This window comes from Equus asinus, chromosome 8 (assembly GCF_041296235.1).
Source record: "Equus asinus isolate D_3611 breed Donkey chromosome 8, EquAss-T2T_v2, whole genome shotgun sequence".
NCBI classification, from domain to species: Eukaryota; Metazoa; Chordata; class Mammalia; order Perissodactyla; family Equidae; genus Equus; species Equus asinus.
The window spans coordinates 78,938,784-78,963,809 of NC_091797.1; the positions used below are offsets into that span (position 1 = coordinate 78,938,784).

Consider the following 25,026-nt stretch of genomic DNA (forward strand, 5'->3'; position numbering starts at 1 on the left):
CAAACCCTATAAAGGGCAGCCTGGCACCATCTACCAAAATTAAAATTTGTAAATCCTTTGACTCGGCAAAAAACGATTCTTACCTGGTACTTTTTTGAGGAAGATTACCCTCAGCTAACTGCTGCCAATCCTTTTTGCTGAGGAAGACTGGCCCTGAGCTAACATCTGTGCCCATCCTCCTCTACTTTATATGTGGGATGCCTACCACAGCATGGCTTTCCAAGCAGTGCCATGTCCACATCTGGGATCCAAACTGGTGAACTCTGGGCTGCTGAAGTGGAATGTGCACACTTACTCACTGGACCACCAGGCCGGCCCCTGTACTTGCTTATCTGTATGCATACTTGAGGTTATTAACACCTTGTCATCTATGTAATAGTATGTACAGTGTATGAAGTTTTGGTTAAAAAAAGGGGAAAGTAAACAACTATAGTCAGATTTGCTTGTAAGCTTTAAGAAACTAGACATACAAGAAACTGATAGCAGTGATGATGGGGGTGGGGGTGAGAATTAGGCAGATTGGGAAGAACGGATGTTGTCACCAAAAGGGAGGAAAGTGTGTGGCCCCAAGAGCCCACAGCCGTTTGGTTGTTTCTGACCCCTGTAGTTTCGTACCGACTTGTTCAGGGACTGACTGGGGAAAAGCTGCTAAGAGCCGCTGGTAGGTGCTTCGTGAAAAGCTGAGAAACCAGACCCTAAGGAAGTTAATGCTGAGCCGAGGCCGAGGCGCTTCCAGCGTGGCTGACAGCACAGCCCTCCAATCCCACTCCAGAGAGCTAAATACCACGAAGCTGGCCCACCTCCAAGCGGGCAGAATAAAAGACACACAGGAAACAGATCAGTTATTTAATCAGGTTCTTTGCAAGAAATTTAGAACACCAATTTGTGAGGATAAACTCCATTTGTGAGAGCAAACACGGACCGGAGGTAGCCCTGGAGCTGAGGAACGGCTTTGATCTTTGGCAGAATTTGTGAGTCCACAGCTTTCTGATCAACTTTGCGCTGCTCTGTAACCTCGTATTTCTAAAGAAAGAGAAAAGCACTTAAAAGTACGGCACAAATACCACACTCCACCATCAACTAAGGAGTCCTATCTCACAAGGGCCCAATCCTCGGACTATTCAGAAGGCAATTCTGGCAATCCTTTCCTTAGAGGACTGTGCAATACGATGTTCGTAATATAATAAAAATAAGAGCTTTCCTTTTTGTTTACTTTAACACACATCAAGAATGTAGGAGGATTCCCAAACAGAACAGAGGCAATAATTCAGAGTTCCACCAAACCCTCGGGATGCTCAATTGAGCTCCCAGCTGCCATTAGAGAACTACTGAATTTAGCAGAATCTGGAACAATCTTATTCCCCAGATATTCTTTGTTATTTACAACTTTTATTTAAACTCTTAACCTTCTTTCTTTTTTTTTTTTTTTGAGGAAAATTAGCCCTGAGCTAACATCCATGCCCGTCTTCCTCTACTTTCTATGTGAGATGCCTACCACAGCATGGCTTGCCAAGCAGTGCCATGTCCACACGCGGGATCTGAACGGGCAAACCCCGGGCTGGCCCCAACCTTATTTAATTTCACTCCCAAGTAGGGATTCAGAGCTATTGGCGTTGAACACGGAACCAGAAGCTCACCTCCTTCTCTGTGTCGAAGATCTCGCCTTCCTGGTGTCTGGGCTTACGCAGCTGCTTTTTCTTGAAGTAAGCGTCAGTGAGGTGTTTTGGAATTTTCACACCACTGATGTCAATTTTGGTGGAGGTGGCGATGACAAATTTCTGGTGTGTTCTACGCAGAGGAACTCTATTGAGGACCAGGGGTCCTAAGGAAAAAAATCAAACTAGTGAGGGAAAGGGGAAGCAAAGATTTAAGAACTGACTTTGGTGATTTAATTTCTAATTTCTCTCTGGATCTGAAGAAATTTCCAAGTGCTCTTCCTACTGCCAGCATCGACTCTTCCCAGATCTCACTTTGTCCAAGGTTTTTCCACCCTCAAATCTCCAGTCACCAAGGTTGGGAGACAGCCTACTCATGGAGACAAGCTGTTCAAACTCACAAATCCCTGGTGACAAAATTAAACTGAGCACAGCTTTCTGGAGCAAACAGTTCACTTTTCACCTCTTCAAGAATTTCATCCTGGTGCACCAATTCCAGGTCTTATGCGGGACGCATTCCTTGGGGGGCTGGGAGCCAACCACTCTGCATTTTAAGTGGCAGTTACTTGGTGACGTGTTGCCACACAAAATGTCAAATACCTGCTTCCTCAGACCTCATGTGTACGTAAGGCAATGAAATGGGGTGCAGAATCTCATGGCACTGAAGTTTCCATGTAGGTGTGAGCAACAGTGTACACTACAAGCATTTAAAAACGTTTTAAGTTTCAGAGAATAGAAAATCCAAGATTTTCTTACCAGTGACAAGCAGCAAGCCACTGCCCAGCTGCTTCAGGAAAACCACCCTCTGTAAATTAAACAGAAATGCTAAACGTTTGTGCAATTAGAAACCGACTTCTAAATTAATCAAATCACAGGCTTCTAAATTAGGTAAAGGAAGTTTCTACATATGTATATACACGGCAGCTCTGGAAGCAACTATACCATTTTTAAATACTGACAGGGGTGACCCTAGGATATGAGCAGTGCAGTCATGCACCGCCTAATGTTCCAGTCAACGAGGGTCTACATACACGATGGTGGTCCCATAAGATTCGTATCACATGGCCCTGGTGTGTGGTAGGCTATACCATCTAGGTTTGTGTAAGTACACTCTGTGATGTTCGCACAACAAAATAACCTAACGATGCATTTCTTAGAATGTATCCTTGTCGTTAAGCAACATATGACATTTGTGTGCTGGTTTTTTTAATGAGCAGCCACTACTTTTAACAATAAAGAAGAAAATTAACATCCTTTTAACTCAATAATTCCATCCGTGCACATCTATCCTAAGAAAGTAACTCAAATATATCACTATTTGTGGGTACAGGGGTATATGAACCAGCTACAAGTAATATCACCAACAGCAGGAAATGGTAAATTATTATATATTATGGACTAAACATGTTATGCTAACAACTGAGTTGTGGGTGCTGTTAGGGGTCATCTCCCCACACCCCCGCGGCAGTTAACAGTAAAGCAAGAAATCCTACCCAGAGGGCAAACACATCACGACCCAACACTTCAAGCGAAGCTCCGCAGGCTGAAGTGTTCTGCTCACCTTGCCTCTGTGGCGCCCAGTGAGGATGATCAGAATGGTCCCAGGCGTGATGCTGGCTCGCAGTTTCCTCACATGCTGACTGAAGGGTTTTTTGCCGTGACTCAAAAGCTTTCGAGGCACATCTTCAGTAGGATAATATCTAGGCTGGAGAGAGTCCATAGGTCCAATTTATTTAAATAAGTTAATCAGATCAGTAGAGCTGGCCATGCTGGTGGTACCTTTACTACAGCCTTTTTACTTATTTGAAATGCTTTATTTACACAATTGAATTTTCATTTCTCCTGAAGATTGACATTGCTGCTTATCCTTCACAGGCAAATCAGAGGATGGAATCCATTCATTTGAAGGATTGAATTGCTGTGTGTTCAAGCAAAGATGGAAGGCACCAAACAAGCTTCCTTTGTAAATTTGGGATAACACCAAATTTTAGAGATTACATGGCAAGCTATCACTACACACTGTCAGGTAGCAGTGATTCTCAAGCTTTTCTGGGGTCCCCAATCTCTAACGTAAATTCTACTTCTCCAGAAAACCCTATGTCTGAAACACATCTTGCATATTATGGAGGAGGCCTGGCTTGTTTTCCAATTCAAATTAAGCGTGTTCATATCCTTCATATTAACACACATTACTCCCATTTTATCCACAAAGGAAAACGTACTGTACAAAAACACAGACGTCAGTTTACATCAGGATTGCCAGTTCACTGACTGTAAAAATAAGACCCCAAGCACGGACTATTAAGAATATGACAACTCACAGTAACATATTTCTAACCACGCTGTTATCATTTTAGCAGACAGTCTTGCTTTCATCACAAACATTAATAGTGATCACTGCGCTAGTGGATGCATGTTCTACAGGCCTGGCAGCATCCGAGGCTCTATGCATTATTGCATTTCACTCTCACAAAAACCCCAAGAACCAGACTGATTCCTGTTTGACAGCTGAAGAAACTAAAGCACCGAAGAGTAACTCTGCTTGAGATCTAACAGTAGATGTGAAAGCCAAGTGGCAAATCAGAACCCTTCATCTTCCACCAGGAACTGTCTGGTAAACAAACTTCTAAAACCTGAGTACACGAAATAATCCCCAGTATTCAAGTTTCAACTAAACATCCAATTTACAGTCTCCTCAAAATCTTACCATTTTGCGAAGTTTAACCACTCGGGTACCACCGTTCTTGTCACCACCAACTGGTTTTGTGACAGTAGCAAGGACCTTCTCCTTCTTTTTCCTTTCGATCTATCAGGACATAAACGCGTCAAAAAGTCAGAGGCAGACAGAAATTTTAAGGGTAAGACATAATGGTTAGCGGCCCCTCTCATCCCTTACCCTGGATTTAGCCGCTGAGTACTTCCTCTTGTACATGGCCTTCCTGGAATACATGGCGGATCGGGAATATCTGCCAATTCCTCTGACTAGGACAGGGTTTCGGCTGCAGTGGGGCTTTCCCTTCTTAGGCGTCTTGGCCTTGACGTTAGCCTTCTTGGCCTTGACATTAGCCTTCTTGGCCTTGACATTAGCCTTCTTGGCCTTGACGTTAACCTTCTTAACCTTGCCACCAGCATCAGCCTTCTTGGCTGCAGGTTTCTTCTCCTTGGTACCCGGCTTCTCGGCTTTTTCACCCGCCATCTACCAATACATACATTAAAAAAAAAAGACACTCCACCAATTATCCCACAAGGCAGGAGCTACACTGCACACTAAAGGCTTCCCAGGCAGGCCCTCAACCTCCCTCTCCAAAGCTGTAACATCCTTCTCACCCATCCTCCCTACGGTAAGTCTTCCTCCAAAACCCCACACATCCACAGTTGAACGCTCACAATGAATTCTGAGGTTGTCTCCATACACGACGAGCTTTTTGAATCTCTGAAAATATCTTAACCCTGTGTGGTGTCCGCTAAGTATTTAGTAGTCACAGTCCCTATTTCATCATTCCTGTTTCGCGAATTAGAAATCTCAGAGCCGAGGAAATCTGCAGCCAGGAAGCAGCGAGGCTGGAACCTGAAACCGTTTGCTTCCCGGGCTTTTGCTCTTTTCAGACCACCGTCTCATTCCACAAACGCAGCTCCGGAGAGGACACACACACACAGCCCACACTCAGCCCGGACTCAAAGCCCAAGAGACGACTTCCGGTCGGGGAAGCGGCATCTGGCAGCAGCCCCACATCCCAACGTGGCTCAGACAAACACAGGGGCGTCTCTGGACCCCGGCGCCGGCCGGAGTGCGCGCCGGCGCCGTGACCCCTGCGGCCCCACTAACCCGCTACGGATCCCCGGAGGGGCCCCGTTCCTACAGCCCGGGAGGGTGACGAGCTGCAGGAGACCCGGAGCCTCTTCGGCATTCCACCTCACCCTCTTCGTGCCCCACTGCAAACCCAAGCGAGAGAAATGAAGCGTCTGGGATGCCTCTCAGCTGGCCCCGAGCATGTGCGACCCCAGCAGATGTCGACTTGAAACCCTCCTGGTTCGGATGGCGAAGGATTGGGGTGCTGAAATCGAGTCTTGCAGAAAGGCACCGCCATTCTTACCTTGCAAGATGGGAAAGAGAACTAAGGCCCCGGCTTCCGGTCTATAAGCCATCACGGGAAGGGTCGAGTCTCTCTTCCTTCCGGTTCCGGGGCATCATGGGAAGTGTAGTTTTCCGTCTTTTGCAAGTGCTGGTAGCTATTTTTCTAATAAGAGTGAAAGTGAAGAACACTTTGTCTGAAAATGTTTCATTTTATAGACCAATAAAATTTTCAAAGTACTTTTGGTAACGGACATCAAGTTGTAAGTTTTTATTTTGCTTACTAAGGACGTTAGAAAGCCCTACCTTTTCAACATAAAAAAGGATAGCTAGATGAAGGACCTAATCCCAAGTAATGTGAAATCTTTCCTCCAAAAGGCACAATGGGTTTAATGCCTGTATCCTCTAATCATGCTGTAGACTCTGCTCAACGGCAGAGGGTCAGAAAGGGCAGAATTTAAAATGAGTAACGTATATTCCTGCTCTCGAAAAACACACATTAAAGGGAAAAAAGAGAGAGAAAATGAATAATTATGGATTACTTCTTCCGGGAGATTTAGTGAAGTTTTGTGGAAGAGTTGGTTTTGTATTGGATTTGAAAGAATAAATACAAACTTGAAAGATGAATGTGGCAATTGGAACACTAATTATAAGAGGCATGGAGGCATATAAGAACATGATTGTTCATCCCTCTACAACCAATTCTGGCCACTTTGTACTCCATTTCTTAATTTCTAAAATGAGCATAACAATAGTACCTACCTCATAGAGTTGTTGGGAAGATTAAACAAATTAACATACACAAAATCACTAAGAACAATATTTGATGCATGGTAAGAGCTAGATAAATGTTAGTTCTTTTTACCATCACCACCACAACCGTCACCAGCATCATGTCAGCATAGTCGTTGTTGACGACATCCTACTATGTACCAGGTATTCTGCTAAAGTTTATGCACCAGGGATAATAAGAACAATATTGTATGCTGTGTGTCTAGAAATGTGCTATGTGCTTTGCTTTATCTCATTTAATTCTCTCAACAACCTATGAAGGATACTATTATGAGTAAGCTCGGGCTCAAAGAGTTAAGAAATTTGTTCATAACATGATCTGATTTCAAAGATTACACTGTTAAGCTCCAGCCTGTAAAGATTAAAGAGATGACTAAAAAAGATAAGAGAGTTCTTTGCTCATATTAGAATTAAAAGTAAGAATAGTTATTATCTTTTGCAAAATAAACAAAACAGTGTATCATAATTTTTTACTGCACCGAAGCCCTTATGGCAACATGTACACATCGCGACACCTTGGCTTGAGTTTTCCATTCTCTTCTACTTGCTTGTTGTTGGTACCTAGAACTTTTCACCTCGATTTTCTTCAGATCCAAACCAGCTGTTTTGTGGCTGTGTCCTTGAGAATCATGTAGCCTTTTCCTGGTTCTGGTTGAGTGAAGATACAAAAATAGTGATCAGATGCCTCTGAAGGCCTCAGAGATTTCAGTGGAACCCTTCAGACTACCGTGGGTTCAGAGTTGCTATACCTGCTGAAACATGTAGTTTCTAACGTGTCTGCCTTCCATACAAATTAAGGATGAGTGTGATCCTAATAGGCTGCACTTTATGCCAGTTTATGATTAGTCACTGTCCAGGCATGTAATATTCTCAAGGAGAAGCTTGGGCACTGCTTTTTTTTTTTTTTTTAAAAAAAGGAATGGAAATGTCAGCAGCTTTATTTGTTCAGCTTCCTGAGAAAAACACCTCTTAGAAACTGCTACTTCAGAAAATGTGTCAGAATGAATACAGAGCAGAGTTGCTTACCTAAGCCTCTCAAAATTAGAATTTCAGAGACTTTCACCTAGTAAATGCCCCAAAATATTTGTTAAATGACCTGCCATTGCAATAAAAACGTAAATCAACCCCCTCTTGTGTTTTGTTGTGGTATTGCAAAACTTGCTGTTCATCGCTTGGGCAAAGCATCATCAATATATTAGTTGTCAAGTAAACGTTATTGTGAAGCTCCTGGTCTTGCCATCTATAAAATGCTCTTGAATTGGTGCAGTGCTTTATTCATTACAAAGCAGATATTTTTGCAGATACTAAATCATTTTAAGCCTCAGGACAACCTCCCTGTGAATAGGAATTTAAGATAAAAGAACTGAAATTCGATCATAATAAAGGACGTATCCAAGGTCACACATACACTTACATTGAATCATACCTCTCTGTGCCACAGAAAGAAAGCCAGCAGGAAGTTGTGCTACAGAAAGGTTACTGCCCTTGCAGTCTGGGGATCACTTGCTATGTGATCTTGTGATAAGCCTCTGCACATGAGTTTCTTATTTATAAAATGGGAATGACATTGACAATATTTTTTTCACAATTCTTTTAATTTAGTTATTTTATTGAGGTCATATTGGCTTATAATATTGTGTAATTTCAGGTGTATGTTAGTACATATCAGTTTCTGTATAGACCGCATCATGTTCATCACCAATAGTCTAGTTCTTTTTGTTGTTGTTGTTGTTTTTTTAAGATTTTTAAAATTTTTTCCTTTTTCTCTCCAAAGCCCCCCGGTACATAGTTGTGTATTCTTCATTGTGGGTTCTTCTAGTTGTGGCATGTGGGACGCTGCCTCAGCTTGGTCTGATGAGCTGTGCCATGTCCGCGCCCAGGATTCGAACCAACAAAACACTGGGCCTCCTGCAGCGGAGCGCGCGAACTTAACCACTCAGCCACGGGGCCAGCCCCTGTTGTTGTTGTTTTTGTGGAAGATTAGCCCTCAGCTAACTACTGCCAGTCCTCCTCTTTTTGCTGAGGAAGCCTGGCTCTGAGCTAACATCCGTGCCCATCTTCCTCTAGTTTATGCGTGGGACGCCAACCACAGCATGGCTGCCAAGCAGTGCCATGTCCGCACCCGGGATCCGAACCAGCGAACCCCGGGCCGCCGAGAAGCGGAAGATGCGCACTTAACCGCTGCGCCACCGGGCCGGTCCCACCAATAGTCTAGTTTTTATCCGTCACCATACGCATGTGCCCCTTTACCCCTTTCGCCCTCCTCCTCACTCCCTTCCCCCCTGGTAACCACTGATCTGTTCTCCCTATCCATGTGTTTCTTTATCTTTCACATATGAGTGAAATCATACGGTATTTGTCTTTCTCTGTCTGGCTTACCTCACTTAACCTAATACCCTCAAGGTCCATCCATGTTGTTGCAAATGGCATGATTTTTTTTTATCGCTGAGTAGTATTCCATTCTATATATATATACCACATCTTCTTCACCCATTCATTGTTGACGGGCATTTGGGTTGCTTCCACCTCTTGACTAATGTGAATAATGCTGCAATGAACATAGGGATTCATACATCCCTTTGAATTATTATTATTATTTTTTTTTTGAGGAAGATCAGCCCTGAGCTAACATCTGCCACCAATCCTCCTCTTTTTGCTGAGGAAGACTGGCCCTGTGCTAACATCCGTGCCCATCTTCCTCCACTTTATCTGTGGGACGCCTACCATGGCATGGCTTGTGAAGTGGTGCCATGTCCGCACCCAGGATCTGAACCGGCGAACCCCAGGCTGCTGAAGGGGAATGTGTGCACTTAACCGCTGCGCCACCGGGCCGGTCCCCTCTTTGAATTATTGATTTCATGTTCTTTGGATGAACGCCCAGTAGTAGGATAGCTGGATCATATGGTGTTTCTATTTTTAATTTTTTTTTAAAGTTTGGCACCTGAGCTAACATCCATTGCCAATCTTTTCTTCTTCTTCTTCTTCTTCTCCCCAAAGCCCCCCAGTACACAGCTGTACATTCTAGTTGTAGGTCCTTCTGGTTGTGCTATGTGGGATGCCGCCTCAGCATGGCTTGATGAGCGGTGCCATGTCTGCACCCAGGATCCGATCTGGTGAAACCCTGGGCCACTGAAGCGGAGTGCATGAACTTAACCACTCGGCCACGGGGCTGGCCCCTATTTTTAATTTTTTGAGACATCTTCATACTGTTTTCTGTAGTTGTTGCACCAGTTTGCATTCCCACCAGCAGTGTATGAGGGTTCAATTTCCCCTGCATCTTCTCCAACATTTGTTATTTTTTTGTGTCATTAATTATAGCCATTCTGACAGGTGTAAGGTGATATCTCATTGTAGTCTTGATTTGCATTTCCCTAATAATTAGTGATGTTGAACATCTTTTCATGTGCCTGTTGGCCACCTGCATATCTTCTTTGGAAAAATGTCTGTTCAAGTGTTTTTTGTTGTTGTTGTTGAATTGTATGAGTTCTTTATGTATTTTTAGAAATTAACCCCTTGTTGGATCTGTGATTTGCAAATATTTTCTCCCTGTTTGTGGGTTGTTTTTTCACTTTGTTGATGGTTTCCGTTCCCTTGCAGAAACTTCTTAGTCTGCTGTAGTCCCATTTGTTTATTTTTTGTTTCCCTTGCCTGAGTAGACATGGTATTCAAAAAGATACTGCTAAGACCCATGTCAAAGAGTGTACTGCCTATATTTTCTTCTAGGAGTTTTATGGTTTCAGGTCTTACATTCAAGTTTTTTTTTTTTTTAAAGATTTTATTTTTCCTTTTTCTCCCCAAAGCCCCCTGGCTTGATAAGCAGTGCCATGTCCGCACGCAGGATCTGAACTGGCAAAACCCTGGGCTGCCGAAGTGGAGCATGTGAACTTAATCACTCAGCCACAGGGCTGGTGCCATACATTCAAGTTATTAATCCATTTTGAATTAATTTGGGGGTATGGTGTAAGATAATGGTCTACTTTCTTTCTTTTGCACGTGGCTGTCAAGTTTTCCCAACAGCATTTATTGAAGAGGCTTTCCAGGGCTGGCCCCGTGGCCGAGTGGTTAAGTTCCTGTGCTCCACTGCAGACGGCCCAGTGTTTCGTTGGTTCAAGTCCTGGGCGTGGACATGGCACTGCTCATCAAACCACGCTGAGGCAGCGTCCCACATGCCACAACTAGAAGGACCCACAACGAAGAATATACAACTATGTACCAGGGGACTTTGGGGAGAAAAAGGAAAAAAATAAAATCTTAAAAAAGAAAAAAAGGCTTTCCTTTCTCCATTGTATGTTCTTGGCTCCTTTGTTGAAGATTAGCTGTCCATAGGCATGTGGTTTTATTTCTGGGCTTTCAGTTCTTTTCTATTGATCTCTGTGTTTGTTTTTCTGTCAGTACCACACTGTTTTGATTACCATAGCTTTGTAGTATATTTTGAAGAGAGAGCTTGTGATACCTCCAGCTTTGTTCTTTTTTCTCAGGATAGCTTTGGTGATATTGACAATATTGATAATACCTCCCTAAGCGTTAATGTTAAGGTCAACATAGTGATTCACTCATTCATTCAATAATTCTCTTGTAAGAAAGTACATGGAAACACTATTTTTAATGTAAAAAAAAAAACCACCCCGGAAATAATCTGAATGTCCAACACAGGAATTGACTAAGAAAATGTATATCCATTCTATAGAATATTATGGAGCTATCGAAGAGAATGGCTTACATCTAAGTGTGCTGTCCAGCACAGTAGCATTAGCCAAATGTGGCTGTAGAGCACTGGAAATGTAGCCAGCTCACACCAATATGCTGTAAGTGTAAAATATACACTGGACTTCAAAGACAATAAGAAAAAAAAAGAATTGTAAGATATCTCATTAATAATTTTTTTTTTTGCTGGGAAAGATTCACCCTGAGCTAACATGTGTTGCCAACCTTCCTCTCTTTTTTCTTCTCCCCAAAGCCCCCGTACATAATTGTACATTACCGTTGTAGGTCCTTCTAGCTCTTCTATGTGAGCCAGTGCCACTGCATGGCTACTGACAGACGAGTGGTGTGGTTCTGCGCCTGGGAACCAAACCCAGGCCGCCGAGGCAGCGAAAGCTCTGAACTGTAACTACTAGGCCATCAGGGCTGGCTCTCAATAATTTTTTATATGTATTGATTACATGTTGAATGATAATATTTTGATATATTGGGTTAAACATATTATTCATACTGACTTCCCCTGTTTTACTTTTTTAAGTGTGAACACTAGAATCTTTAAAGTCACATATATGGTTCACATTATGTCTGTCTTGGACAATCAGTGCTAGTCCAGAGGGATGTCCATTATATATTAAGAGAAAAAGTTCAGTCACAAAGATATGTATCTATATATCTTTGTGATTATATATATGTGTGTGTATATATATATATACATACACACATACGTATAATATAATAGACACATTACGAACCCATATACACATATTAATATATATACACACATATATACACATATTAATATATATACACATATTAATATATATACACATATTAATAACACATTTAAAAAATAAAATAGAAAAAAATCCCTCTGTATGTTATGTATGTGAGTGAGTGGGTGTAGGATGTGGGTGTGTGTTTGTATACGTATACAAAAAAGTGCGGAAGGATACACACTAAACCATTAACAGTGGTGGGGGCTGGGGTAGAGAAGATGTATACACTGAGGACCAGGGAAAATTCCTGTTTTGATTCAGCCTGTTGCAAGGAACTTGTATTACTTTTGTACTTGAGAAAGAAATTAGAATAAAGTATGTCTAGACGAATATCCTTAAGCTTATTCTATGCCAGGCACTGTGCTAGGCTCTCGGCATATAAAGATGAGGAAGATAATGACTTTCTTTTAAGAGGAGCTCATAATCTAAGGGAAGAGGCAGAACAGTCGATCAACAACCATGTTGAACTGTGCTGGGGGCGGACAGAGGCACGAACAGGCAGCCCCAAAGCATAGGGAGGAGGTCTCTGTTTTATTCTCAGGAACTGGCCCAGGGGTGTGTGCAGAGAATGTTTCCTGGAGGAGCTGACTGAGTTGGAGGTGTATCTTGCTTGACACTTAGTTTTCCAGATGGAGACGAGTTTAAAGGGTATTTCAGACAGAAGGAACTAGATTTTGGAATACAGGGATGCAAGAAACAGTAAGAGGATTTTGGAAACTGCCAGATTATGTGAGGGAACGGGGGGTGAGTGAAGCTGAACAGATAGTCATGGTTCATATTTAGAAGGGCCTGAGGTGCCAATGGAAGGATTTTCATTTAGTGTTAAAGGCTTTGAACCTCCCTCATAGAACAGGAGGATGGCATGATTAGATTTGTATTCTAGAAACATCATTCTAGCTGCAGAGCGTACAGAATGTAGGAAAGACTGGGGAAGCAATGGTTTTGATACTGAACCTCTTAATCTCAAATTCGTCTGCCGGATGTGCAGCTAGCCAAACACTAAGACATCGGTGCTTGGAGATGGAGAAAGGCCCATTCGAGTCGGCCAAGACAGAAGGTGGGAGGATGGGTTCACTCAAATCCGCCTTAACCAGAGAAAAAGAGGGGGGTTTTATAGAGCCAAGGGGCTTGGTAGGATGAGCTTTGGAGAAACAAACCTGATAATCCCCTGGGCAATCTGCAACCGCTGGGGCTGGTCATCCAGCGATTGCAACCTCCCCAAAGGCATTCTCTTTCTTCTGCAAAACAAACTCACAAATCCTTGAGACCCGAGTCATCCCTGAGTTAAACAAGGAAACAGCAAACTGACAAGATTCATCTACACCTGTGTTGGGACAGAGGTCAAAAGGCAACACGTTCTTATTGAATATCTACAGTAACCCTCAGGTACCTTGCTTCAGTTTCTGTACTCAAAGAGCTTAGAGTTTACTTTGGAAAAGAGACAAGTGATAACCAGCACTTACCAAGTGCTTACTTTGCTAGGCACTGTTCTAAATCCTTCACAAACATTAACCCTTTTATTCTTCACAACCTCCCCTATGTGGTAGGTAGTATTTTGATCCCTCCATTTCACAGAGAAGGAAATTGAGACACAGAGGAGTCAAGTAACTTACCTATGGAGACTCAGGTAGGCAGGCTGAGCTTTGGAGATGAAGAATTTAATTCCCATATGATACTGTGTGTTAGATTTATTTTATTTTTTAGATTTATAATGAAGTATGTTCAGTTCCAAGCGAGGATAGGTGTCTTGGAGACCGTCTAACCTAGACTGGGAGAATGAGATAAATCTTCCTATCCCAGAGAAGATGACTTCTAGTTTGAGATCTGAGTCATAGACTAGAGTTCACTATGAGGGGGGATCAGAAAGAACCCTCCAGGGAGAGGGAGAAGATTGTTTACAGACCCTGAGCTGGGAGAGAGCATGGCACATTGAGGGGAACTGCAAGTCATTCAGCAGAGCTGGGTCATAGAGTGTCGGGAGAGAAGGGGCTGGTGAAACGAGCAGGAACCAGACCAGGTGGCTGTTAAAAAGTTTTTTAACTTCATCCTAAAAGCAATGAGAAGTCATTGAAGTATATTCACTGTAGGGAGTGACTAGTTGTGCATTCTAGATTACTCTGGTTCTTAAGTGGAGAATGGATTGGAAAGGGCAAGCCTGCAGGCTAAAATCAGTTAGGATTCGTTTGAGTCATCCAAGTGGCCAGGATTTAGGGAGAGTGGAAAGAAACAGGCTGGGCAACTGCTTGTTGAATGCCCATGACCTAAATTAAACTGGCATATATTAAAGATAATTTTCGTAAGGATTTTTTTGTAACAAGGCTAAAGCAGCGCACTGTATGAGAGTCCTTTGTATAGAAGTGAGTTGGGGAGCATTGGGAAGAAAAAAACGAGGATTTTGGAGCTACAGAGATGTGGGTTCCAATTCTGGCTTTGCCGCTTACTAGATCTGCAGCCTTTAATGAGTCACACGGGCCTTCATCAGGTAAAAACTCTATCTTCTCACTGTGCTCTGAGCCACCATCATGTCCAGCCTGGCATATTACAGAATTCTAGTATTCCGAACTGGTTTCTCTGTTTCCAGCCTTGCCCCCTTGATCTGAGTCCTCACAGAGTATCTAAAGTAATAATTTTAAAACATAGATTATATTTCTCCTCTGCTGAAAATCTTTCAATGGCTTTCCATTTTACCATTCGTTTAAATAGTCTATAGGATTCTACACCATCTCTATCCCTTCCTCACTTCATCTTCTACTACCCTCCCTTTGCCTTTCCCACCTCCTACTGTGCTCCAGCCAGAGATCTCTTCACTGTTCTTCAAATAGTACAGAAGGCAGCCTTTTGCCTCAGGGCCTTTGCACTTACCTCTCCCTGTGCTTGAAATGCTATTCCCCTGAGTTATTCCCACTGATTGCTCCAGCATCAGATCTTTACTCAAATGTTACCCTCAGTGAAGCCTCCTCTAACTTCCCTATTGAAAGTGATAACATAAAGGGCTATAGAGAAAACATAAGAAAGGAGGATAGGACTATTGTCTTGAGTATTTTACTTATCTTGATTACTGTAGCTCCTCCCTCTAGAACACAGGCATTTTTGTCTTAATCTAAAACAGTGCCTGGCAGATAGAAAACAATCAACAGATGCTTAATTGTAATGAAAATACAGCGAAACAATTACAAAGCACTTACTAAATAGGCCAGGCCTAGTTCTAAGTATTTTATATATTTAATACCCAGAATAATCCTTTGAAGACAATACAACTACTATATTCATTTTACACAAATGGAGGAATGGATGAAACTGAGGCTCAGAGAAATTAAGCAATTTTCCCAAGGTTGCACAGCTAGTAAGCAGAGCGGCGAGCTGTGGAAGGAAATGAATGAAATTCAGTTTGGCAGCCAGGGATGGAAACTGACACCGTGGAAGCCGATGCATGGGTTCCCGGGGTCGCATACAATAACGAGCGGGCAGCGCACGCCCTGCAGCCAAGGTCTAAAGGAGGACGTCGAGGGTGCTTCGGCAACTGCGCGGCAGCGGCTCCTCCGAGCCACCGAACTGCCGGTACCAGCCGCCGCTCAGTCCCCGGCGGACTGGAAGCAGGAAGTGGCGGCGGGCGTCGCGCAGGGTGACGTCACGGTGGCGCCGGCGGCGAAGGGCGGGGGAGGAGGAGGAGCGAACCGGACTCGGGGGGCGGCTGCACAGTCTCCGGGATCCCCAGGCCTGGAGGGGGGTCTGCGCGCGGCCGGCTGGCTCTGCCCCTCGTCCGGTCCCGAGCGGGCCTCCCTCGGGCCAGCCCGATGTGACGGGGCCCAGCGGAGCCTGAGCAAGGAGCGGGTCCGTCGCGGAGCCGGAGGGCGGGAGGAACATGACATCGCGGAGGTGAGGAGCCCCGAGGGGCCCGGCCCGGGCCTCGGCCCGGCCCCCGCCGCCTTCGGTCAGCCCCGCCCGGGAGGGGGCGCCCCGGCCGGGCCTCGGACCCCGCCTGGAGGCAGCGGGGCAGGCCCGCTCCCCACCTCCTCGCCCTCCCGGGCCGGGGGCCTGGCGCCACGGCGCCCCCACCCCTCGGGTTCCCATTCATTTCCTGCCTCCCCGAGTTCCGGCTCCCGCAGCCCGGGGGATGCCCGTCGGGACGGGGGCAGGTAGAGCCGCCGCGGGAACGGCGGACGCCAGCGGCCCGGCTCGGCGCCGCATTCCTGACCCATTGCCTCATGAGAATTGCCTCATGGTGATTCCGAAATAACCCCGCTCGCTTGGGGAGGCTCCTCGGCCCGGGACGCGGGAGGGAAAGGGAGGGAGTGGCGCGGGGCCCGGTCCCCGACGGTTTTGCTGCTCGGGGGTCGCTCTCTTCTCGCGCGCTTTTGGGGGCTCCGCTCAGGATCCCTGACCTCTTTCTATGCCTCTTTGCATCTCCTTCCCCCCCACCCCTCACGTGCCAGAAATGGAAAAACTGACTGTATCTGCAGCTATTAGAAGTATTTCCTTCCTCTGCAGTGCTCGCTTTGAGAGATGAGAGAGAAGGGAACTGTATCTCTGGTTATTTAATTCTTCACCACAACCGTAAAAGTCAGGTGACATTAATTACTCCCGTTCTACGGATGTGGAAACTGAGGCTCCGAAGGAACATGCTAGTAAATGACAGGACTTGAACCTTAAGAGTCAGAAGGATTAGTGAATTAATGAGTTCCTTTGAATGTTCAGGGTAATGATACCGCTAATAGCTGACACTTTTTTAGCTCTTACTGTAAGCCAAACATATTTAATCCTCACAAGAACGATATGAGGTCGGTGCTAATTTCCTCGTTCTAAAGATGCGTAAACTGAGTTTCAGAAGTTAGGCAACTTGCCTAGGGTCACTCAGCCAACAAGTGGTGGAGCCAGAATCCCCACTGTCCATCACCATATTGCTATTATTATTTTATAACTATTGCTTATCATTTGTGGGCCTTAATTTTCTTGTTAAACAGTAGTGTGATGTATTGTTTTCAGGTAATGATCCTGCTGTTTTGTGTCCTACTCTTTATATACCATTCACACAGAAGACCCACTGTTTAATCTTTTCCTTAGTTGTCCTGTTATGGTCTCTATATTAGACATTTGAAAAACTATTTCAAGCTATTGGGGTTATTTGAATGAGAGACTTTTTCAAAATATTAGGAATGTCTTCTCAAAATACACCTGCACATTATTCATTCATGGGTCTGGATTGAAAAGAGGGAGAAAAAAGAAAACTGAAAATCCTTAGGAAGTGAATGACTTGGACAGGTCTGTTGGCAAATGCTTAAGGATCTGAGTAATATATAACTGCATTTCAGCAGAACAGTATATAGCCTCAAATGTTCTAATTCTTTAAGGAGCTTTTAAATAAAACAGTTGTCTATTCTTTAATCTGTCAAATAGTCATTGAGCCTTTTGTTCCTTGTGTCTGCTCTTCCAGACAAGTGAGGGTCTGCTTCTTTAGGAGACAGAAAGACTCGGGGCTGGGGGTGGGGAAGGGACCGGGTGGTAATAGACCCTACATTGTCCAGCTTGTGAGTTTATCAGCCGGGAAGTGTGGATATAGCCAAAGCAGCAAGTGGTAAAGATGACAGCTTGAAATGGAGTAATTTCTCCTCCCCTCCAGCCTCGGTGTTTCTTACTCACCTATTATAGAAAAGAAATGTGTGCTACCCTCAGATTATGAACGTAACACACACAATTGGGGATTATTTATTATTACTTTTCAGATCGTAGGTCTTTTTTATTATTTTTTAACCAGCTTTATGAGGCATAAATGACATGTCATAAGTTGCATATATTTAAGTGCACAATTTGATAAGTTTTGACACGTGTATACACTCGTGATACCGTTGCCACAATCAAGATAATGAACATATCCATCACTGCTTGTGATGTTTCCTTATGTCCTTTATAATTTCTTCCTGGTTGTGAGGCAACAGCTGTTCTGCTTTTTGTTACTATGCATTAGTTTGTATTTGCTAGAATTTTATATAAATGGAATTTTATGTCTGGCTTCTTATGCTCAGCATAATTATGTTGAGATTCATTCATGTTGTAGTGGGTGTCAAATAGCTCATTACTTTTTATTGCTTAGTAATATTCCATTGTATGGATGTACCACACTTTATCCATCTACCTGTTCATGGCCGTTTGGGTTGTTTCCAGAGTTTGGCTATCACAGATAAAGCTGTTCTGAATGTTCATGTACAAGTGTTTGTATGGACATAACGCTTTCATTTCTCTTTGGTAAACACCTGTCAGTGGTATGGCTGGATCATATGTTAGATGTATATTTAACTTTTTCAGAAATTGCCAAGCTGTTTTCCAAAGTGGTTATACCATGTTCATTCCCACCAGCAGTATATGAGAGTTACAGTTCCTCCACATCCTTGCTGACACTTGGTATGGTCAGTTTTTAAATTTTAGCCATTTTAGTGGGTATGACATGGTATCTCATTATAGTTTTAATTTGTGTTTTGCCTAGTAACTAATAATGTTGATCATTTTTTCACATGCTTATTTTCCATCTGTATATCTTCTTTGGTGACATGTCTATTTGATCAAATATTTTCCTCCTTTTTTGTTTAGTTGTTTGTTTCTTATTGAGATTTGAGGGTTCTTTATTCTGGATACAAGACCTTTATCAGAATTGCAAATATTTTCCCTTGGTCTATAGCTTGTCTTTTCTTTTTTTTTCACAGTCTCTTTTGAAGAATGGAGGTTTTAAATTTTGATGAAGTCCAGTTTATCAATTTTTTTTTAATGGATCATGCTTTTGGTGTCATTTCTGAGAAATTTTTGCTTAACCGAAAGTCTCAAGTGTTTTTTCCAGGTTTTGTAGTTACAGGTTTATGATCCATTTTGAGTTAATTTTCGTATATGGTATAAGGTGTGGATACATGTTCTCTTTTTTGCATATGGATATCCAGTTATTCCAGCACCACTTGTTGAAAAGACTGTCCATTTCTATTGAACTTTCACCTTTGTTAAAAATCAGTTGTCCGTTTATATATGAATCTTATTTCTGGACTCCATTCTGTTCCTTTGATCTATTTGTCTATCTTTATGCCAATTACCACATGGTCTGGATTATTGTAGCTTTTTTCTTTTCCTCCCCAAAGCCCCAGTGCATGGTTGTATATCCTAGTTGTAAGTTGTTCTAGTTCATCTTTGTGAGCCACTGCCACAGCATGGCAACTGACGGATGGGTGGTGTGGTTCTGCGACTGGGAAGTGAACCCTGGCTGCCGAAGCAGTGAGTGCCAAACTTTAACCGCTAGATGATCAGTGCTGGCTCTGATTACTGTAGCTTTATAAAAGTCTTGAAATCAGATAGTGTTAGTCTTTCAACTTTTTTCTTCTTTTTCAAATTATTTTTAACCTCGGTATTCATTCATTCAACAAGTAGTTACTGAACCTGGCAGGATAAAGCAGTAAGATGGGCAAAGATTGCTATTCTTATGACTGAGAGAGAGAGAATAGACAAACATATGCATAAATATGACAGATCAGGTATTAGTAACTGCTAGGAGGGAAAAAAACCAGCAATGGGAAGAATATGGTTAGTTTTGCTAAGAGATTTAGGAAAAGTCTCTGGGGAAGTGATCATATGAGCTGACTTCTGCATGACAAGTATTCTTCTGAATTTTGTTTTGCTTAATTATCAAAATAATTCTTTTGATTCATGTGTTTAGGGTTTAGATTTATATGCATTCAGTAATTGAAATGGCAGTATATGCAGTGTCCTGATACCTGTCAACATCATAGGTGGGAAAAGGATGCATTGAGCAGTTAAATGCCTTCCCCCAGGTAATTTAGCGGTGGTAGTACTGAATTTAGACTTTGAGATTGCTTGTCTGCCCTGCTCTGCCTTGTTTAGCTGACAAAACTGGCTGTATCTCCAAGTTCCTTCAACATATGGTACATCCTTTACGTTGGCTTTCCTTCCGCTGAAAGATAATGTACAGTGACTTGAGCTCGGAGGAGCAGAGAATTTAGCTTGCTGTGCCTCTCGGCTTTTGGTTTATCTATTGCAGGTCGAGTACATTTTGTCCCAGGCTCTCCCTGGTGGCCATGTTTGTTTATCTCCTGTGGGAGTAAATAAACTTGCCTTGCTGAAAAATAACAGTTCTAGGTCTTTCCAGTTGAAACTGGGATGTCTTTATTAGTGTTATGTCCCAGCGTAAGCTGAGAGTTTTGGCCAGAGCTGCTCAAATGCAGGGGCTGCTGCTATGATTACTTCCCCTTCTTGCATGGTCAGTGTGGAGACTGCTACAGAATCGCACAAGATCCTGGAAAAGCAGCGCCAATGCTTGTTTGTCATTGTTACTGGTGGGCCTTGGTGTACTTCGTGAGGCAGCTCCACAACAATAGGGAACACTGTGCTTATTCCTCTTTCCCTTTGGGAAACACAGACAGCACTTACCATCCAGTGCTGACCTATTTCAGGAAAGGCAAGGCAAATACTGATGTTTGGTAGGTTCTGTGGGAGTTGTGGACTGCACCCATGGGTTTGGGACCCCTGAAATAGAATCGGACACCCTAAAATGCAGCCCAGTTCCTTACTGAGTTTTGGAGGGTTGTGTGCATTTAACAAACTTGTCTGTGCTCTGGTCCTTGGCAACACTGAAATATGAAAGGTATAATTCATGTTTGCAAGGAGCATTGAATTTAGAGAGGGAGACAGACTTGTACGTCAGCATCAAATGAATTTGATGAAAGTAGTACCAAACTGAAATGGAAATTTATCAGCATAGAACATACTGTTTAGAATACATATATGCTTGTATATTGATATACACACACATACATGCTGTCTATATCTGTCTGTCTGTACACACATACATATATACATGCATGTAATATGTTTGTTTCAAAGAGAATGGACTCTAGATCCAAGTGTCTATCGTTCCATGGACCTACTCTCATGAAACGTTGATCCATTCATTCAAGAACTGTTTATTGTGGGATTACTAAGTGCCAGGCACTGTGCTAGGCATTGGGCGTTCCAGTTTTAGAAAACAGCAAGTGTGAGAGTGCCGAGGTGGGGAAGTTCTTGGCCTGCTGAAAGAACAGAAGGGAGCACGTGGAGGAGCTTTGAGATTGGGGATGTAGGTGGGGACTAGACCACGAGGGATTTTTAAGGTCCTCAGTGTCCTGTGGACCACAGAGAGGAGTTTGGATTATATTTTAAGAGCAATGCAGAACCATAGAAGGACGTGATCAGGAGAGCAGCATGAGCTGATCTATTTAAAAATATCCCTCTGGCTGCTGTGAAGGAGGCACGAGTAGACTCAGGGAGAGCCGACAAGTGCGAAAGAGGCTTTGAATTAGGGTAGAAGCCATTTGTGGAAAGACTTTTGGAGGCAGTTTCTTTTTTGTTGCCTTGTCATCAAAGCAGAGATGCTGACCAATGAAACTCCATAAGAAGATAGTGATTTATAAAGACATAGCTATCCACTTCAGTTAAGAAGCTGCCTTAACAACTTTTTTCTAGTCTCTGTTACTTAGAATACTTGTTCCTATTGACTGCCCCTTCTTCATGAGTTATCCTTTTCCTATAGGATATTAAAATTTAGTTAGAAAAGAGGAATGTTCTTGTAATCTGCAGAAAGTACCAAACTATAAACTTTCTCCTTGAGGACAAAGATAATGATTTTTCTGGAGCAGCACGTAAGAACAATATATCCAGTATCACTTCATATTTAGGTAAAAAATTGAAATTAGACTTCGAATGCCTAGTTTAACCTCCTGTCTTAGCGTAGCAGCCTTGAGAATAAGTTCCTGAAATTATTGGCCTGCTTGACTGTTTCCCCACATCACTGGGGGAGGGGGATGCACAGATAAAGCAAAATATTCAGCATCACTGTATTTTTTTTTTGGTTCATCAGCATTTTTTTTTTAAACTCACTTGACATAAATAAGTTCCTAGCATCAGAGAGCTAAGCTTTTGCAGAATCTGCATTCACTTATGAGAGATGTAGATTTCTCGTGCAATTTCCCAGCAAATAGTTGGGTTTGTAAACCCTCTTGCAGGCTCGGATTCACTTTCATTTTTGCAGGCCCTCTCAGCACAGGGCTCATGTGTTTCGCAAATTGATTTTTTTTTTTTTTTTGAGGAAGATTAGCCCTGGGCTAACTGCTGCCAGTCCTCCTCTTTTTGCTGAGGAAGACTGGCCCTGAGCTAACATCCATGCCCATCTTCCTCTGCTTTCTATGTGGGATGCCTACCACAGCATGGCTTGCCAAGCAGTGCCATGTCTGCACCCTGGATCCGAACCGGCGAACCCTGGCTGCCGAAGCGGAACATGCACACTTAACCGCTGCGCCACCGGGCCGGCCCCTCAGACACTGATTTGAAGCTCTTTTTCACAAGTGTTGGTGGTGTGTGTGTGTGTGTTTTCTGTTCTTTCTGTGAGAGGGGTGGTAGTCACCTGGGCCATGTTGAGACCTGAGATGCTTAATAAATAATAGACAGTGCTAGAGGATGACTGGTTAGAAGGGATTGTCAGGGGCTGGGAGGTTTGCAGGTGTTAGAATAAGCGAGACGAGGACACTTTTTCTCCCCTTCTCTCCACATGTGACCTTTTCTCCACGTCCCTCCTCTCAGTGTCTTTTATCCTACCTGGTTTTTCTTCACCCCGGAAATTCATTCAGTCAACAGTCATTCATCAAGTGCCTAATGTGTATATATGAGGAGGACTGGAAATTTATCTGTTTCCTCTCATCCTGTCTGGACCCACTGTATTAATGACCTTGTTGATAAACCCAAATGGAGTCATACTAATTTGCCTTTTTCCCCTCCTTTTAGGTAACACAGATGCACTTACATTACTTTTTTTTTTTGGTAGACTAACTTTTACTGTTTGAAATCACACTAGGTGGGAGACGGGGGCAGGGCTTAGAGACGTGGCCTCAGTACCTAGTATTACAAGTGTTTATAATCCTTGAGGCCAGCTCCAGAATATAATATTAGTTCTGTTAACTCCATGTTCTTCTTTCCCCTCCCTCACTAAGATCTCAGGGTTGAATGAACTCTTAGTGATAAGCATGCTGCAAATCTCAAAGTTGTCAGTGATTGCACACATGTAATTGGGAAAGAGTTTTTGGTAATTACAAATGCTTTTTGAAAAAAATAGCTAAGGAAGGAGAGTTTACAGTATATCAAAGCTCAAGTAGATGGGTTACCGAACTTTCAGTTTCTAATTATGTGCTATTTGAAATAATGTAGGCACAGCCCCTGAGCCGTGATAAGTTTATGAAAAGGTAGCATAACATAAATGATACATATGTCAAAATGGCCTATGTGAAACTAACATGATTATGCAGGAGAAGAATCTCTTTTGCGTATCTTCCAGCAGTAATAATAATGACGACAGTGATAACTAATGCTTATTAAGCCCTTACTCTGTCCAGCCCTTGTGCTAAATGCTGGTTACTAAGGTTCTCCTGTAAACATCACTCTCCTCTGTTCACTCTTAATAATATGATAGGTATAATTATAAGTTGTGAGTGAAATAATATAGTTTATTTAATAAAGGGGTAAAGAGACCACCGCCTGCCTTATCTTCTGTTGTCAGTCTACCTAATGGGTATTGGTGGCCTAGCCTCACCTTGAGCAGTGGTGATCACTTTTATAATGTCCCTTGGCTTCAGCAGGGTACTCTATATAAGTGTTATTTCTGTAAAATATGCAAAGGTGAGAACACATGGTTATGATAGACGACCATCTGGATTCAGTCCCACTTTAGAAATTTTTAGAAATAAGTAGGGCCGGCCCCGTGGCACAGCGGTTAAGTGCGCATGTTCTGCTTTGGCGGCCGGGGGTTTGCTGGTGTGGATCCCGGGTGCGGACATGGCACTGCTTGGCAAGCCATGCTGTGGTCGGTGTCCCACATAGAAAGTAGAGGAAGATGGGCACAGATGTTAGCTCAAAAAGAGGAGGACTGGCAGCAGTTAGCCCAGGGCTAATCTTCCTCACAAAAAAAAAAAAAGAAAGAAATAGAATGTAATGGTTAAAAGTTAGATTTCTGGGGCTGGCCCCGTGGCCGAGTGGTTAAGTTCGCGCACTCCGCTGCAGGCGGCCCAGTGTTTCGTTGGTTCGAATCCTGGGCGCGGACATGGCACTGCTCATTAAACCACGCTGAGGCAGCGTCCCACATGCCACAACTAGAAGGACCCACAACGAAGAATATACAACTATGTACCGGGGGGCTTTGGGGAGAAAAAGGAAAAAATAAAATCCTTAAAAAAAAAAAAAAGTTAGATTTCTGGAGTCCACTTTGCACACTGGTACTTGTCAAACAATCAGTAAATGTAGCTGTAATTTTAGCCAGCCATAATATATAATAGCCAATAAATTATTTTTTCCTTGCTATTAGAGCTAGTTCATAATTGCTGAAAAAAAAGTGTTTGTAGTAATATAAACATGGAGAAATCTTTTTTATAATTTATGTTTTTATTTAAGTATAAAATATTAGTAGTAGTACAAATGTAAATCTCTGTCCTCTTTGTCTCTGTACTCTCTCTCGATGTACGTTCTTGTCTCTGTCTTATTTACTTTCTTCTCCCTAGCATCCCTTTTTAGTACTTACTCCGCCAGCTTCATGGATGAGGATGGGTAACTTACTGATGGTGGAAGTCATGCAAGTGGCTTAAGCAAATGGATTTATCAGAACTTTTATTTAATATGAACAATTTTTGCCTTTTTATTTGGAATTAGTTTCAAACTTAGAGAAAAGTTACAAGAATAAGAAAATACCAATATAAATAGAGTACCGTTTACCCAGATTCACCAATGTCAGCATTTTATCCCATTTGCTTTAACATTCTGTGTGAGTGTACATACACATATAATATGTTATAATTTTTCCCCTAAACATTTTGAGGGTAAGTTATGTATATCGTAGCCCTCTACCCCTAAATACTTCAGTATGTATTTTGTAAGAATAAGGTTATCCTCATTAATTCTTAACTTTAGTAATTTTACCATTGATAGCAATACTTTTGTGTAATCTGTTGTATTCCAGCTGAGCCAG

The 25,026-nt window shown here is 42.8% G+C and overlaps 2 protein-coding genes across 4 annotated transcripts in view; one reads left to right on the plus strand and one right to left on the minus strand.

The window, feature by feature from the left end:
* Window positions 1-832: 832 nt before the first annotated feature.
* On the minus strand, window positions 833-14,945 carry RPL6 (ribosomal protein L6). 2 transcript variants are annotated; one of them, XM_070516105.1, is made up of 8 exons: window positions 14,859-14,945; window positions 5,750-5,893; window positions 4,552-4,851; window positions 4,363-4,461; window positions 3,217-3,360; window positions 2,412-2,460; window positions 1,638-1,822; window positions 833-1,023 (listed from the first exon to the last, which is right to left on the minus strand). In XM_070516105.1, the coding sequence occupies exons 3-8, from the start codon at window positions 4,849-4,851 to the stop codon at window positions 871-873; spliced, it is 930 nt and encodes a 309-aa protein (XP_070372206.1). In that variant the 5' UTR covers window positions 5,750-5,893; window positions 14,859-14,945; the 3' UTR covers window positions 833-870. The 2 variants fall into 2 exon arrangements, with proteins under 2 accessions (XP_070372206.1, XP_014714127.1); XM_014858641.3 differs by lacking the exon at window positions 14,859-14,945 and adding an exon at window positions 7,035-7,270.
* Window positions 14,946-15,620: 675 nt separating this feature from the next.
* Window positions 15,621-25,026, plus strand: part of PTPN11 (protein tyrosine phosphatase non-receptor type 11) — an 85,220-nt gene continuing 75,814 nt past the window's right edge. For both annotated transcript variants that reach the window (XM_014858639.3, XM_014858640.3), the window contains exon 1: window positions 15,621-15,872. In XM_014858639.3, coding sequence (XP_014714125.1) covers window positions 15,859-15,872 — 14 coding nt within the window. In that variant the 5' untranslated portion in view covers window positions 15,621-15,858. The remainder of the gene's footprint in view (window positions 15,873-25,026) is intronic.